Source organism: Eleutherodactylus coqui, chromosome 10 (assembly GCF_035609145.1).
Source record: "Eleutherodactylus coqui strain aEleCoq1 chromosome 10, aEleCoq1.hap1, whole genome shotgun sequence".
Classification (NCBI taxonomy): Eukaryota; Metazoa; Chordata; class Amphibia; order Anura; family Eleutherodactylidae; genus Eleutherodactylus; species Eleutherodactylus coqui.
Genome location: NC_089846.1, coordinates 98,626,002 through 98,642,976, shown reverse-complemented (window position 1 = coordinate 98,642,976; position 16,975 = coordinate 98,626,002). Strand labels below are relative to the sequence as shown.

General features: G+C 50.1%; 1 protein-coding gene across 1 annotated transcript; it reads left to right on the top strand.

The window, feature by feature from the left end:
• The first annotated feature begins 1,838 nt into the window (after positions 1 to 1,838).
• LOC136579788 (uncharacterized) lies at positions 1,839 to 15,547 on the top strand. Its single transcript, XM_066579849.1, has 5 exons — positions 1,839 to 1,955; positions 11,034 to 11,147; positions 11,695 to 12,210; positions 14,735 to 14,804; positions 15,384 to 15,547. Exons 2-4 carry the CDS (start codon positions 11,096 to 11,098, stop codon positions 14,794 to 14,796), a joined length of 630 nt encoding a protein of 209 aa, XP_066435946.1. The 5' UTR covers positions 1,839 to 1,955; positions 11,034 to 11,095; the 3' UTR covers positions 14,797 to 14,804; positions 15,384 to 15,547.
• The last annotated feature ends 1,428 nt before the right edge of the window (positions 15,548 to 16,975 follow it).

Sequence of the window (16,975 nt, the reverse complement as noted above, 5' to 3'; positions counted from 1 at the left end):
GTTAAAAATGCGGAAAATGTTGCGCTGTTCTAGCATGTTTTCTTTTCTATGTGTTTAACTATTCCCTGCCGTTGAACTAAAACAACTTTGTTCAGTCTGTGTTTCATATCCTCAGAGAAATTATACCTCTTGTAATTACTAATGATTAATGTTGTTTAAAGTCTGAATGTTCTGGCTGCTTTCTAATATCTTAGCTATTGTTCTGTTTCATAGAGAGATAAAATTCAGGGTCATAGAAAGAAGGATGCCAAGCGTTAATGAAATAAGAAATTTGTCATGAATTACGTGAATTATACGGTTTTAAAAATAGAAAACATATAGGAATTTTAAGGTATATTTTTGCTTTTTGGGTAAATGTCAGTTCTGTGATTGGTTGGGCGTCTATATCACTGCTAAATGCTGTTAGTATTGTACTGTCTCTGAGAGAATGTTCTGTAGAAGAAACACGCAAGTGTTATAATTGCGGCAAGGCAGGCCACCTGGCCAAGAATTGCCGTTGTCCCAAGAGACCCGGTGACTAGGAGATGGATCAGGACGCCACTCCCAGCGGCAACGACGCGCCGCGTCGCCCGAATCCATCCCAATGAAGTTTCGGCAATCCCGGCCCAGTGTCCCTATTGGAAGCAGAAGACAGAGGCATTCAGATCTTTGAGCCTGTCTCCATAGGAGGTGGGGAAGTGCCTTTCCTTATAGACACTGGGGCTACAAAATCCTGTCTCAGTTCACGGGTAATACGAGATCTTAATATCCCTGTTTCCACAGATATGCAAACGGTGCAAGGGGTTTCAGGAGTGCCAATTCAGCTGGCAGAAACTGAACCGCTAGAGGTAATGTTTAAAGGGTCACGATGCCTAACGCGCCTCCTTGTGCTGGAAGGTCCTGAAAGCATATTGAAGACAAAGGGTTTTGTAAAAAACAACGTCTGCGCTCGTGAAAAGTAAAGAAGAAATAACCCAAATCGATTGAAAAATCCGATAAGAAAGAAATCAAAGCGGCACGTTGTTTTTTACAAAACCCTTTGTCTTCTTTCTGTTGGGGCTCGTTCTCACTGTGAGAACCCCCCAAACTTTTGTTGCAGCTCTCCTTTCTCGTAAAGGATTTGAAAGTATTAAGATGAATAAGCCACCTTCTATCACTGGCGCTATCTGAGCCTCAGCGTTCTCCTGAAAGCATATTGGGAACCGAAGTGATGGGACCCTTGGGATGTTGTATCGAACTTCACCTGTCTGGTGAGGCTCGTATACACCCCGGGTCTGAAAGTCACCCGACCTTCTGTCGGATGGCAGCAGACTTAGCAACACCTCTCCCTGTCGTCACCCTCACGCACGCAGAGGAACAAGCTCTTAGTGTCGTTCCTTCGAGCCTTTGGGCTACCAGTAAGACAGACCTCGGCAGACTGTCAGTCCCACCGGTAATGGTTTACCTAAAAGAAAGGGAAAAAGCCCCCATGGTCCGTCAGTACCCCTGGCACATGCCTAGGAAGATGCAATTGCAGACACCGTCTCTTCTTTATGTCAACTTAAAGCCCTCAAGGAATGCGTCTCCCCAGCCAATACCCCTTTTGTTCCCCGTTAAGAAAAAGGGTATAAAGGGCCAGCCAGAATGTCAGTATTTGTTTGCATTTATTTTCAGAGGAAAGCAGTACTGTTGGACAGTGCTGCCACAAGGGGCACAGAATAGCCCAAAACCAGTTCACCAGATGCATGAAGCTGGTACTAGACGCCTGGCCAATTCCCGAGGGCACCGCCCTCTTGCAATATGTTGATGACTTACTTTTGTATGCTCCTGACCCAAATAGTTGCCTCAATGCATCACTAAGCCTTTTGTGTTTCCTCCATCAGAGTGGCTGCAAAGCCAGCAAAGACAAACTTCAGTTCTGCAGATCCCACGTAGTGTTCCTGGGCCACTGCCTAGGTCCAGGTACTAAACACCTGACGCCGGAACGCACGATGGTGGTAAGTGACATGCAACTTCCCACCTCCCATGCTCAGTTGCGTACCTTCTTGGGACTGGTCTCATACTGTCGGCCATGGATACGCTCTGCCTCCATGACCATGCAGCCTCTGTATGACTGTTTGGGTTCACGGCCATTTGCCCTGACCCCGCAGGCCGAGTCAGCCTTCCATCAGCTGAAAGTACAGATAACCAGTGCACCCGCACTGGGGCTGCCAGACTATGACAAACCCTTCCAGCTGTACGTAACTGAGATGGCGGGACATGCCACCTCTGTACTGACACCAATGCATGGTGACAAAAAGCGCCCTGTAGCATACTACAGTGCCCATTTGGACGCTGTGGCTAGAAGGTCTGCATCATGCGTCCGAGCGGTTCTAGCAGTCCAGGCACTACTGGACAAAAGTTCTGACGTTGTACTAGATCACACCATGGTGGTCTATACCTCACATGACATACATGGTATCCTGACTCAGGTAAGCCGTCGTCATCTGTCTCTTGCAAGACAGATAAAAATGGAACTAGCAGTGCATTCCTCCTCGAACATCTCATTCCAAAGGTGCACCACCTTGAATCCAGCCAACTTACTTCCATTAGGTGACGTAGATTCAAATGGGGGAGTAAGTACAGGGGACCAGTTGTTTTACAACTCCCTGACTGACAAGCAGGAGGCATTTGACGCCGAACACCAGCATGACTGTGTGGCCCTCATGGCCCAGGAAACGGCTGGGTTTGCGCATGTCACAGACAAGCTCCTGCAGAACCCCCAGTTTGAGCTGTTTGTGGACGGATCCAGATACCTAAATGACAAGGGAAAGTTTGTAACAGGATTTGCGGTAGTCACACTGAATGAGAAACTGATACAAAAACCACTGCCGCCACACATGTCAGCGCAGGAGGCTGAGCTCCGTGCTCTAACTGAGGCCTGTACGATTGCAAAGGGTACCACTGCCAACATCTACACTGATTCTAGGAACGCGTTCGGCATCACACATGATTATGGACCCATCTGGCGGTCCAGGAGCTTCCTCACGGCACAAGGCAAGCCCATTAAGAATGGTGTATCAGTAGGTAGAAAAATGCAAGCCATCATGTTGCCAGAACAGGTGGCCATAATAAAGGTTAAAGCACACACGCAGGGGCAGTCACCAGAGAGCAAGGGGAATAATAGAGTGGACAGGGCAGCCAAGGCTGCAGCTCTTCTGAACAGGACGCAAGACCCCCAAAGCCCTGTGTACTGTAAGTTAGATTCTGGTCCCACCACTCTTGTTGATGTGGGATTTGGCGTCACACAGGATGAAGTGGAGCAGTGGATCAAGGCAGGAGCTAGGTACGTAGATGATGTATGGAAAATGGGAGACAGAGTATGTTGCCAGCGGCTGCCTACCCCCACCTCACCGTCCTAGCTCATGGTAAGGTGCATGCCTCCAGGAATGCTATGGTTTCGGTGGTAGACAAGGTATGGTATGCTCCAGGGTTCGACAGGTTGGCGAAGGCATATGTGAAGGCATGTGAAGTGTGCACCCTGCACAATCCAGGTCAAGAGGTGAAGACTAGAGATGAGCGAACGTACTCGTCCGAGCTTGATACTCGTTCGAGTATTAGCGTGTTCGAGATGCTCGTTACTCGTAACGAGTACCGCGCGATGTTCGAGTTACTTTCACTTTCCTCTCTGAGACGTTAGCGCGCTTTTCTGGCCAATTGAAAGACAGGGAAGGCATTACAACTTCCCCCTGCGACGTTCAAGCCCTATACCACCCACCTGCAGTGAGTGGCTGGGGAGATCAGGTGTCACCCGAGTATAAAAATCGGCCCCTCCCGCGGCTCGCCTCAGATGCGTTGTGACTTAGCTGAGGGAAAGTGCTATCGTGCTGGAGCTGCTGTAGGGAGAGTGTTAGGAGTTAGTGTAGGCTTCAAGAACCCCAATGGTCCTTCTTAGGGCCACATCTAACCGTGTGCAGTACTGTGGAGGCTGCTGTTAGCAGTGTTGCACTTTTTTTTTTTTTTGCTATATCGGCCGTGCAGAGCATTGCGCCCTGCAGTAATACTCCAGGGATAGAATTGTGTAGGCAGGGCCAGAAGACATATATATAGATTAAATATACGCAGTGGTCCTTTTGAAAAAAAGATTTAAAAAAAATCTATTTGGCCTGCCTGTCACTCTGCTCAGTGTTCTGGGTCCGTGTCTGCTGGGGGTACTATTTCTCAAAATAAATACGCAGGCAGCTAAGTGTTACAGCAGGCTTGCGCCAAATTATTTCCTGGCTCTGAAATCACCGCTCTGTTGCACTTAATAACAGTGCAACACTACAGTTCCGTCACACAGTCCAGGGACAGAATTGTGTAGGCAGGGCCAGAAGACATATTAGATTGAATATACGCAGTGGTCCTTTTGAAAAAAAGATTTTAAAAAAATCTATTTGGCCTGCCTGTCACTCTGCTCAGTGTTCTGGGTCCGTGTCTGCTGGGGGTACTTTTTCTCAAAATAAATACGCAGGCAGCTAAGTGTTACAGCAGGCTTGCGCCAAATTATTTCCTGTCGTTCCGTAAGCGAACTCAGCCTCCAACCACAGGCCAATAAGCGGCACATTTAATTACAGTGTTGTGTTTCTGCATTCCTGGTAATACAGCATGCTGAGGGGTAAGGGTAGGCCTAGAGGACGTGGGCGCGGCCGAGGACGCGGAGGCCCTAGTCCGGGTGTGGGCACAGGCCGAGCTCCTGATCCAGGTGTATCGCAGCCGACTGCTGCGGGATTAGGAGAGAGGCAAGTTTCTGGCGTCCCCACATTCATAGCACATTTAATGGGTCCACGCGGTAGACCTTTATTAGAAAATGAGCAGTGTGAGCAGGTCCTGTCGTGGATGGCAGAAAGTGCTTCCAGCAACCTATCGTCCACCCTGAGTTCTGCGCCGTCAACTGCTGCAACTCAGAATCCTCTGGCTGCTGGTCCTCCTTCCTCCCAGCCTCCTCACTCCATGAAAATGAGACATTCTGAGGAGCGGGCAGACTCCCAGGAACTGTTCTCGGGCCCCTGCTCAGATTGGGCAGCAGTGGTTCCTCTCCCACCAGAGGAGTTTATCGTCACTGATGCCCAACCATTGGAAAGTTCCCGGGGTCCGGGGGATGAGGCTGGGGACTTCCGGCAACTGTCTCAAGACCTTTCAGTGGGTGAGGAGGCCGATGACGATGAGACACAGTTGTCTATCAGTGAGGTAGTAGTAAGGGCAGTAAGTCCGAGGGAGGAGCGCACAGAGGATTCTGAGGAAGAGCAGCAGGACGATGAGGTGACTGACCCCACCTGGTTTGCTACGCCTACTGAGGACAGGTCTTCAGAGGGGGAGGCAAGGGCAGCAGCAGGGCAGGTTGCAAGAGGCAGTGCGGTGTCCAGGGGTAGAGGCAGGGCCAGACCGAATAATCCACCAACTGTTTCCCAAAGCGCCCCCTCGCGCCATGCCACCCTGCAGAGACCGAGGTGCTCAAAGGTCTGGCAGTTTTTCACTGAGAGTGCAGACGACCGACGAACAGTGGTGTGCAACCTTTGTCGCGCCAAGATCAGCCGGGGAGCCACCACCACCAGCCTCACCACCACCAGCATGCGCAGACATATAATGGCCAAGCACCCCACAAGGTGGGACGAAGGCCGTTTACCGCCTCCGGTTTGCACCGCTGCCTCTCCCCCTGTGCCCCAACCTGCCACTGAGATCCAACCCCGCTCTGAGGACACAGGCACTACCGTCTCCTGGCCTGCACCCACACCCTCACCTCCGCTGTCCTCGGCCCCATCCACCAATGTCTCTCAGCGCAATGTCCAGCCGTCGCTAGCGCAAGTGTTTGAGCGCAAGCGCAAGTACGCAGCCACGCACCACCACGCTCAAGCGTTAAACGTGCACGTAGCCAAATTTATCAGCCTGGAGATGCTGCCGTATAGGGTTGTGGAAACGGAGTCCTACAAAAGTATGATGGCGGCGGCGGTACTCGCGATACTCAGTTCCCAGTCGCCACTATTTTTCCCGATGTGCCGTCCCAGCCCTGCACGACTACGTCTCCCGCAACATTGTACGTGCCCTCACCAACGCGGTTACTGCCAAGGTCCACTTAACAACGGACACGTGGACAAGCACAGGCGGGCAGGGCCACTATATCTCCCTGACGGCACATTGGGTGAATTTAGTGGAGGCTGGGACAGAGTCAGAGCCTGGGACCGCTCACGTCCTACCCACCCCCAGAATTGCGGTCCTTAGCTCGGTGGTGGTATCTGCGGCGGTATATGCTTCCTCCACTAAAGCACCCTCCTCCTCCTCCTCCAACGCAACCTCTGTCTCGCAATCAAGATGTGTCAGCAGCAGCAGCACGACGCCAGCAGTCGGTGTCGCGCGTCGTGGCAGCACAGCGGTGGGCAAGCGTCAGCAGGCCGTGCTGAAACTACTCAGCTTAGGAGATAGGAGGCACACGGCCCACGAACTGCTGCAGGGTCTGACAGAGCAGACCGACCGCTGGCTTGCGCCGCTGAGCCTCAAACCGGGCATGGTCGTGTGTGACAACGGCCGTAACCTGGTGGCGGCTCTGCAGCTCGGCAGCCTCACGCACGTGCCATGCCTGGCCCACGTCTTTAATTTGGTGGTTCAGCGCTTTCTGAAAAGCTACCCACGCTTGTCAGACCTGCTCGGAAAGGTGCGCCGGCTCTGCGCACATTTCCGCAAGTCCCACACGGACACTGCCACCCTGCGCACCCTGCAACATCGGTTTAATCTGCCAGTGCACCGACTGCTGTGCGACGTGCCCACACGGTGGAACTCTACGCTCCAAATGTTGGCCAAGCTCTATGAGCAGTGTAGAGCTATAGTGGAATACCAACTCCAACATGGGCGGCGCAGTGGGAGTCAGCCTCCTCAATTATTTTCAGAAGAGTGGGCCTGGTTGGCAGACATCTGCCAGGTCCTTCGAAACTTTGAGGAGTCTACCCAGGTGGTGAGCGGCGATGCTGCAATCATTAGCGTCACCATTCCTCTTTTATGCCTCTTGAGAAGTTCCCTGCAAACCATAAAGGCAGACGCTTTGCACTCGGAAACAGAGCCGGGAGAAGACAGTATGTCGCTGGATAGTCAGAGCACCCTCCTGTCTATATCTCAGCGCGGTGAGGAGGAGGAGGAGGAGGAAGATGATGAGGAGGGGGAAGACACAGCTTGGCCCACTGGTGAGGGTACACATCCTGCTGGCCTGTCATCCTTTCAGCGTGTATGGCCTGAGGAGGAGGAGGAGGAGGAGGAGGAGGAGGATTCTGAAAGTGATCTTCCTAGTGAGGACAGCCATGTGTTGCGTACAGGTACTTCATGTTGACTTCATGTTAGGATGCCTTTCTCGTGACCCTCGCGTTACACGCATTCTGGCCACTACAGATTACTGGGTGTACACACTGCTCGACCCACGGTATAAGGAGAACCTTTCCACTCTCATACCCGAAGAGGAAAGGGGTTTGAGAGTGTTGCTATACCACAGGACCCTGGCGGACAAACTGATGGTAAAATTCCCATCCGACAGTGCTAGTGGCCGAAGGCGCAGTTCCGAGGGCCAGGTAGCAGGGGAGGCGCGGAGATCAGGCAGCATGTACAGTACAGGCAGGCCAACAGTCTTTAAGGCCCTTGACAGCTTTCTGGCTCCCCAGCAAGACTGTGTCACCGCTCCCCAGTCACGGCTGAGTCGGCGGGAGCACTGTAAAAGGATGGTGAGGGAGTACGTAGCTGATCGCACGACCGTCCTCCGTGACGCCTCTGCCCCCTACAACTACTGGGTGTCGAAGCTGGACACGTGGCCTGAACTTGCGCTGTATGCCCTGGAGGTGCTTGCTTGTCCTGCGGCTAGCGTCTTGTCAGAGAGGGTGTTTAGTGCGGCTGGGGGAATCATCACAGATAAGCGTACCCGCCTGTCAACCGACAGTCTAACACTCATCAAGATGAACAAAGCCTGGATTTCCCCAGACTTCTCTTCTCCACCAGCGGACAGCAGCGATACCTAAGCAATAGGTAGGCTGCACCCGCGGATGGAAGCATCGTTCTGTATCCCCATCAAAAACGGGGACCTTTTCGCTTCATCAATCTGTGTATAATATTCCTCCTCCTGCTCCTCCTCCTGAAACCTCACATAATCACGCCGAATGGGCAATTTTTCTTAGGCCCACAAGGCTCAGTCATATAATTTTTCTAAACAATTTTTATACGTTTCAATGCTCATTAAAGCGTTGAAACTTTCACCTCCAGCAATTTTTATTTTAACTGGGCTGCCTCCTGGCCTAGTTACCAATTAAGCCACATTAACCTAAGCGATTAATGGGTTTCACCTGCCCTCTTGGTTGGCCATGGCCAATTTTTCTGATGTACATTAGTACTGTTGATACAGCAATTTTTGTGGGCCCTCGCCTACAGTGTAATCAAATGAATTTTTAGCCCACCTGCATTACAGCTGACGTTACATCCGCTGTGTTGGGCAATGCAATGGGATATTTTTATGTACCGCCGGTGGGTTCCAGGGAGCCACCCATGCTGTGGGTCCACAGGGAGTTGTAAATGCATCTGTTTCCACTTCTAAAGAACCCCAGTCTGACTGGGGCATGCAGTGTGGGCCGAAGCCCACCTGCATTAAGCACGACATTACATCAGCTGTGATGGGCACTGCAATGGGATATTTTTATGTACCGCCGGTGGGTTCCAGGGAGCCACCCATGCTGGGGGTCCACAGGGAGTTGTAAATGCATCTGTTTCCACTTCTAAAGAACCCCAGTCTGACTGGGGCATGCAGTGTGGGCCGAAGCCCACCTGCATTAAACATGACATTACTACCTCAGCTGTGTTGGGCAATGCAATGGGATATATTTATGTACCGCCGGTGGCTTCCTGGCACCCACCCATGCTGTGGGTCCACAGGGAGTTGTAAATGCATCTGTTTCCACTTCTAAAGAACCCCAGTCTGACTGGGGCATGCAGTGTGGGCCGAAGCCCACCTGCATTAAACATGACATTACTACCTCAGCTGTGATGGGCAATGCAATGGGATATTTTTATGTACCGCCGGTGGGTTCCAGGGAGCCACCCATGCTGTGGGTGCACACGGAATTCCCATTGCGGAGTTGTACCTGCCTGTGACTATATATAAAAAACCGCGGTCTGACTGGGGCATGCAGACACCTTGACAGAATGAATAGTGTGTGGCACATAGGTTCCCCATTGCTATGCCCACGTGTGCAGCTCCAGATGGAGGTGGCACAGGATTGGATTTCTCATTGCTTCTGTACAGCATTGTGGGCTATCGCCCCGCCCCTTTTAAAGAGGGTCGCTGCCTAGCCGTGCCAACCCTCTGCAGTGTGTGCCTGCTTTTCCTGTGGCAGACGCACTTATAAATAGACATGAGGGTGGCGTGGCATGAGGGCAGCTGAAGGCTGGGCAGGGACAGTTTGGTGTGCTCTGTGGACACTGGGTCGTGGGGGGGGGGGATTTGGCAGCATGTAACCCAGGAGAAGTGGCAGCGGAGAGTCATGCAGGCAGTGATTGTGCTGTGTTGGAGGTAGTGTGGTGCTTAGCTAAGGTATGCCTTGCTAATGAGGGCTTTTCAGATGTTAAAGTTGTTGGGGGGGGCCACTCTTGCTGCTATTGTGGCTTAATAGTGGGACCTGTGAACTTCATATGCAGCCCAAGATGTAGCCCCTCGCCTGCCCTATCCGTTTCTGTGTCGTTCCCATCACTTTCTTGAATTGCCCCGATTTTCACCAATGAAAACCTTAGCGAGCATCGGCGATATACAAAAATGCTCGAGTCGCCCATTGACTTCAATGGGGTTCGTTACTCGAAACGAACCCTCGAGCATCGCAAAAAATTTGTCTCGAGTAACGAGCACCCGAGCATTTTGGTGCTCGTTCATCTCTAGTGAAGACACCCCCCCCCCGGAAGTGCACACCCAGACCACTGTATCCTTTTCAGAGATTGCAGATCGATTACATTCAACTTCCCAAATCAGGCAGGTATGAGTACGTCCTCGTGTGCCTGGACCTGTTCTCTGGGTGGGTTGATGCTTACCCTGTGGGCAGGGCCACCGCACAATGCACGGCGAAGAAACTTGTGGCAGAACTTGTATGTAGATTTGGGGTACCAGAGACAATTGAGAGTGACAGAGGTACACATTTTACAGGTGAAGTGATGCAAGAGGTAATGTCAGCCCTTGGGGTGGAACAAGCGTTTCACACCCCATACCACCCGCAGAGTTCAGGCAAGGTGGAGAGACTAAATGGTACGCTGAAGTTAAAAAAAAAAATCCAGAAAGCCATGGCCAGATTGCTTGCCCATAGCACTGTATTCAGTCCGTACCACACCCAACAGAAAGACAGGTGTGTCCCCTTATGAAGTTTTGTTTAGCTCCGTGCCAAGATTAGGGCTGTATCACCCACAGGCCCTACAGCAGGCCTATGACACAGTAGCCGAATACGTAAAGCACCCGTGTGGCCAACTAAAAGTAACACACGATCTGGAATGGAAGAGAACACTAGATTGTGTAAACGACCTTGGATATGCGCTGTGATTAAATCCTGTATGAATTAACTTTATATATCGAGATGTTTCAATAAACACGCACTACTTCTTTGGCTAACCGCATACCGTGTGGTCATCCATTTGAGTTGTTCTACGAGTACTCGTGATTCAGACTAATTGGGAAGCAGACAGCATTAGCTGAACTGTCTGTTTAAAGACCCCTAACATTACTATGCACATTCTGAGCTGAACAGTCCAATGGGTGGAGCTATCAGTGATTGACGTCTATCTGTGTATGACTGTACATACAGGAGCAGCTGTCAATCACTGATAGCTCTGCCTAAAGGATTTTTAATCCAGAATGTGCAGCACCATCCAACAGCTGAGGTGAGTTTAAGGAGTCTAAAGTAATCCAAGACTAAAAAGTAAAGCACCCCGATAATCATAACCCTCCAGTGTCCTGAACACGTGTGGACTTTGTAGAGTGACATGTTAGGAGAAGCCCCGCTGATCCCCCACCGCATGATACAAGTGTAAGGACTCTGCTTGCTCTTCTCTTCTCCCAGCATATCTCTCTGCCACCGAGAAGTTCAGCACTGATCCCCGGATTGACTCTGACTGAGGCTGAATGATGGACTGCGGAAGAAAAACCCTCATCGTCCTCACACTCTGTGCGCTGGGTAAGAGGAGCTTGGTAATGGTGAGACAAATGGTTATCAATGAGATACAGAAGGTCAAAAACAAGTACACCAACAGTACCGTGGTGACCTCTAAATATATGAGAGACGTCATGATGGCTTTATAGTTTAGGTTGTTAGAGATGTGGCAATACCAGTTTCTTTTTTACTTTTTATCATTTTTTCCATGAAAAGACAACCTAATGAGGGAGGAAGGCGAATTATCAGATTTCTTTTTGTTTTTTTACCACCGGCCTCCTGCTGGCTCGTATAATACACTGCAATACTTCTGTACTGGAATGTGGTCCCTAGTGACTACAGCATCTAAGAGGTTAAACTGGTAAGATCGGAGCTTGTCCCAACGCCAATCACATGTTCTCACAGCTGCATGTAGTCACACTGGTTAACTGCATTACATCACGATCTTCCCATCTACACATTCTGTATGGGGCCATTAGTTAAACCTGCTACAGAAAAATGGCATAAGGTTGGTGTAACACACAACATTTTTCTGAAAAAAATAAGTCAATTTTTCTTCTTTGTTCTGCAGTTGGAGCAAATAAAGTGCAGCAGCTCGTTACCATTCTGGACATTTTGTTCTCGGTCCCATCAACCCACATCGGAGACACAGAGATCGTGTCCAATGTCCTTACCCTATCAGCTGCCCACCCATTCAGGTACACAGTCGTAGCCAAGAAGAATCAGACAAAATGCATCGACTCCACTGATCCCCTCTGCCCGTCCTTGATCCAACCGCCTGTGCTGGATGTGCCGGTTTCCTCAAGAGCCAGTAACGGTAAAACCACCACATACTCCAACTCCATTAGTGGGTCACTGGCGCTTGCAGTACACGTCAGCCCTGAAGTCAGTGTGAGGCCTCAGATGGTGAATGATGGAAGTGACACAATTACCATTCTGCTGGATATCACACACAACGAGAACAACACAAGAAGAGGCTCGTTCAGCTCAAGACTACGACCTACAGTATTTACCTTTAAAGCTGAATATACAACCGCAGTCCTAATCACAACCACAGAGGAACAAAACAACGGAGAGCCCACCCTGCGTGAGTCACAACCCTTATGTACTTGTATGTAATGTAGGAGGAGATGATATGAAGGTGGTGGGGATCTCTGGGACTGATGGTCTCTCCTTATGCAGCGACCTAGACACGAGGCCCACACTGAGGAGCTGGCACTTGTCACGGTGGCTTTACCAGACTCCTCCCCAGAGAGACACATGCAACCTCGGTACCACTAGGCCTCTTCTAGGCAACGCTGCATCAGCAGTTACCTAAATAAGTGCAGTGGACTGTATGAGTTGTCACTGTTCCTTCACACCGTTAATTCTCCAGCGGTAGTAATAATGAGAGTCCACACATGATTAAACTTGGAAAAACCCAATCACTGGAAATGGGCAGTAACCGGTGAACTTTACTGTGTGCTTGCAGAAATACAGCTTACTTACACGTGCAGAAAAGACAGCTTAGCAGTAGACGGTCAGGGAGGAGAACACAGGTTGAAACCGGGCCCACAGTCTCAATTATCTGTGATGCTCCACTCCTGGACACACACTCCGGGACTCTGAATAACTCCGGAGGGGGACAAAATAATCCGCTGACACTCACTTAGTATTCTTGAGGACTCCTTTTCTCCTTGCACTCCTCAGAGGTGGCTCCTGGCATTGCGGACATCAGGGTACCTCTCCTCTGCCTCCTTCACTTCACCCCCATGTGGCTGACACTCCTACTCCAGTCTCTACCGTTGAAGATGATGAAAGACCAAAGACCCCAACTAGCTCTCAATCACTCATATTTATACGACACCATGTGACTAGACAGACTTGTTACTTTCCCAGACATATCCCAGCCACTTTCAGACATTAACCTCTTGTATGCTGCAGCTCTGCATTACACATAACAGAAGACAAGACAGTTTGCACAGTGCATCCACATAAAAGACATGACATGTATGATAATTATGGAGGGACCAGAAATAAATGTAGTGGCTCGAAACACCTAGGTCATCAATATCAAATAAGTGGGCTCCGACTGCCAGCACCCCTGGCAATCAGTAGACTCAAGGGGCTGCAGAGCTCTGGCAAGTGCAGAGCCCCCTTCATCATACCTTCCTACATTTGTATTCCCATTAGGCTCCATTCACATGGAACAGATGGGTTGAAATAAAAACCACGCCAAAAAGTGCATTGGTGAAACCATGTGTGATTTTACTATGTTTGTAGTAAAACGCGGCAAAAAACGCACACATTTTTGCAAATGCACTTTTTGGTGCGTTTTTTTATTGCAACCAAACTGCTTGTGTGAATGGAACCTTAAGCTGCGTTCACACTTGGCATTTTTTGTTGCATTTTTTACAGCAGCAAAAAAGAAACATTAAAGTGTTTGTTATTTTTAAATACTTGCATTGTTAAGAACTGCCCATGGTTTCTAAAAAAAAGTAATAAAAAACACCTTGTGGAACCCAGCTTTATAGGACAATTTAAAGCCCCCACCCTAATTCATCCAGGAAAGCCCACAAAACACCCCGTTACAATGTGTCAGAGCTTCCTCTTCAACTTGATCAGGATGGAGTTTAAGTTTTTTTAAATAAAAGTTTCCCATTCATTGACAGCAAGCAGAAAATATGATGGGGAGGGGATGAATTTTAGGGCAAATTACAAAGACAGCCCATTGATTTCAATAAGAACTGTGTAATACCTCACTCTTCCTGCAGAGGCGCTACAGGAATATTAAAACATGCTGCCAGGTGGCAGCTGATTCCAGTGTCTCAGCGAGACCCCCTTTGATCGACTCACCATTAGGGACCCCACTCATAATAAGGGTGTGTGAAAAAAATGGAGGATTTTACAGAGCAGAAATCTGAGTCAAACTTTCAGCAGCCTCATACATCCGTCACTCGCTGCACCCAGTCATCATTACATATCGTCCGCCCAGCCGTCACGCACCTAACAACCGGCTCAGATCTATTAGGCACCTGCCACTAGAGCCCCACAATGCACTGCAGCCCATGGGGTTGATGGGGGGAGGGAGGGGGAAGAAACCATCCTGTAACTTCTCAGTATCAGGACAAGTTTAGTGATGAGAAGTCCCCTCTCCTGTCCGTGTTAGTACATGCATGTATTCCCCATGAAACAACAATTCTGGAGCATCCTTCTTTAGAGCTGGGTCAGGAGAATCATGTCTTCCTAAGGAGAGCATCTAGAGGGTGTGTGAGGAGACTTGTAAGGCCATACTTGCTGCTCTGGGAAATATGCCTTCCAATAGGTGGCACTGCAGCGCTATTGTTCCATTTTCCTTATTTACATATATTCCCCAGAGGATCACGGATGGCCTTATAAGTCTCCACACTCACCTTCCAAGTTGTCCATGTAGTCGTACATTTTCAGGAGGAATAAGAGAAGAACAGTATAATGCAGAGTTTAGAAAAAAAAGATGCTCCAGAACTGTTCTTGTGTATCAGGAGAACTCACAGGTCTTCTTTAAGGAGGCAAATTAGGGATTTAAGAAAGGACGGTGGCCATGACTGTGTGGACCCGAGGCCCTGAGGTTTCATTATGTGATTTCTCCGCAGGTTCCGCTCCGCTCTGCGCTCTCCTCCTTCCGGCGCTGCTTCCAGTTTTACTTCTCAAGTGACTCCCAGGGTGAGTAGTGAAGACTCAGAATTCCCCTTGTCTTGTGTCTCCACCGGACAGGAATGCTGCATGGCTATCGGGACCCCGACTTCCTGATGACTGGGGGTCCCGGATGTGAGCGGCGTACACACTACACGTAGAGGATGCCGCTCCCTGCAGAGCGCTTCTGAACCCCCTCTTACAATTTGCACCCCCTTCCTCCCTCTTTGGTGATGCTTCCTGGGTCATAAATACTGAGGCTGATGACGCGCCGCCATATTTCGTACACATTTTGCATCCATGATACGGATGTGCGTCCCGGCCAGAAGGATCCGATGCGCAGAGTTCAGGAGAGCTGCGGTCGGCCCGGATGCTCATCTCTATTACGGATGGAAAAACGTGCTGAAATACGGTGTTGTGTCACCACTACAAGTGATGGATACAAGAAGGATGGATAATCCGCCTCCTCATGTGCAGAGAGCTTTAACCCCTTAATAGCAGGACCATTTTTAGCTAATTTCCATGCGTTCGGCCTCTGTAGCATTTGGGATTTTTAGCGGCTTTTCTCTTCAGTGTTTGTGACAATAAGATGTGATTTTCTCTTCTCAGATCATGACGTCCGTAAACGACATCCAGACCTCCATGTGAAGAGGCACTCCGGACCTCGGATTATCCCCCCGAAGATGCAGAACGGCATATATCCACGGATGATGCTTATTTGCCCTCCTGCTCAATAATATCTATGTATAATAGCTTCAATAAAGAAACATCTGACTCTGATGTACGAATGGTCATTTATTATCCCCTCTGGGCTCTAAGTGTGGTCCGCGGCTCCTCCCCTCTGGGCTCTAAGTGTGGTCCGCGGCTCCTCCCCTCTGGGCTCTAAGTGTGATCTGTGGCTATTCCCCTCTGGGCTGAAAGTGTGGTCCACGGAACCTAAGGGCCACAGTAGCCTACAGATGATACATGATCCAGCAGCACAGGACACAGTTCACACACCAACACACTATGGCTAGCATGCAAGACAGAACAACCACAGAACAGGACTGTCCACACCTGATGTCTGGCCACCTGCACAAACACTGGACAAGACATTGTTCACACAACACATATGCAAGGCCAACAAACCCTAGAGTGATGGGATACCAGCTTCCTCTTGCAGAGGGGCTCATGTATATATATGGAGCAGACCCGTGGGGATTGGCTGGCAGGAGGAACTCCACACCCAGCCAACTCAATTATCCCTCACCTGTGAAGCTGTGCTCCTAGAACCCTGTAGAACAATAGATCCCAGCAGCACAACCTTGACCCATGGAGGCCAGAATGCCCCTTTCTGCACCCGTCCCCCCAATTCCCCAAAAAAGACAACACCTTTTATTTGAATAATGTTGGCCACAGCAGCCTTTATTAACAAAACTCTACAATGATTACCAAAAATAACGAGGGGGGAGTCCTTGGAGCCACAAACTCTGGTGCTGCCACAATCAAACTGATAAACCCTGCCCCACAGCCGGCGAAGAGGCTCAGGGGCACCACAAGCTGCCCTTAGGTCGCTACCACAATTGGGACTTACAGCCGGAGGAGGGTCTACTGCCCCACTACCACCAGCCAAGTCCCCGCACCAGATACTATGCTGATTACACAGGAGGGAGTCTTAACGGGTGGGACCATGCCCACCCAACTCCCCCCCTACACAATTTCCACCGACTCCAAGGACCCCCCGCCCGCCACAGCCAGCACGGCTTAAACCTCAGCCTGCGCCGCCCCCAACAAACTCAAAGCCCTTTCTATCCCCTCTTGTACCCCTACTGCCCAAATATCAATGCCCACATCATTCAAGTGTACTCCGTCGTCTGCCCAATACTCTCCAACCCCCTTTTCTAACTCCATGTGTCTAACGCAGACCCCCCCCCCCCCCCGTTCCATGCCACAAAAGCTGAGATGTGCCTATTTAGTTTAACCCTGGCCCTGTTAATGCCTACCAATGATCTGGCAAATCGCCACTGCTTACGTTGGATAATTTCAGACCAAACGATAATCATGTTTGGGTACAATTTTCGAAGTCGCAGGAAATCATACTGAATATCCCGCCTTAATTCCCGAGCAGGGCGACTCCCCAGATCATTGCCCCCCACATGTAATACCAGGATATCCGCACTCCTGTCAAAACGCCCACTTCATGCCCCTAATTCCCAACCAAC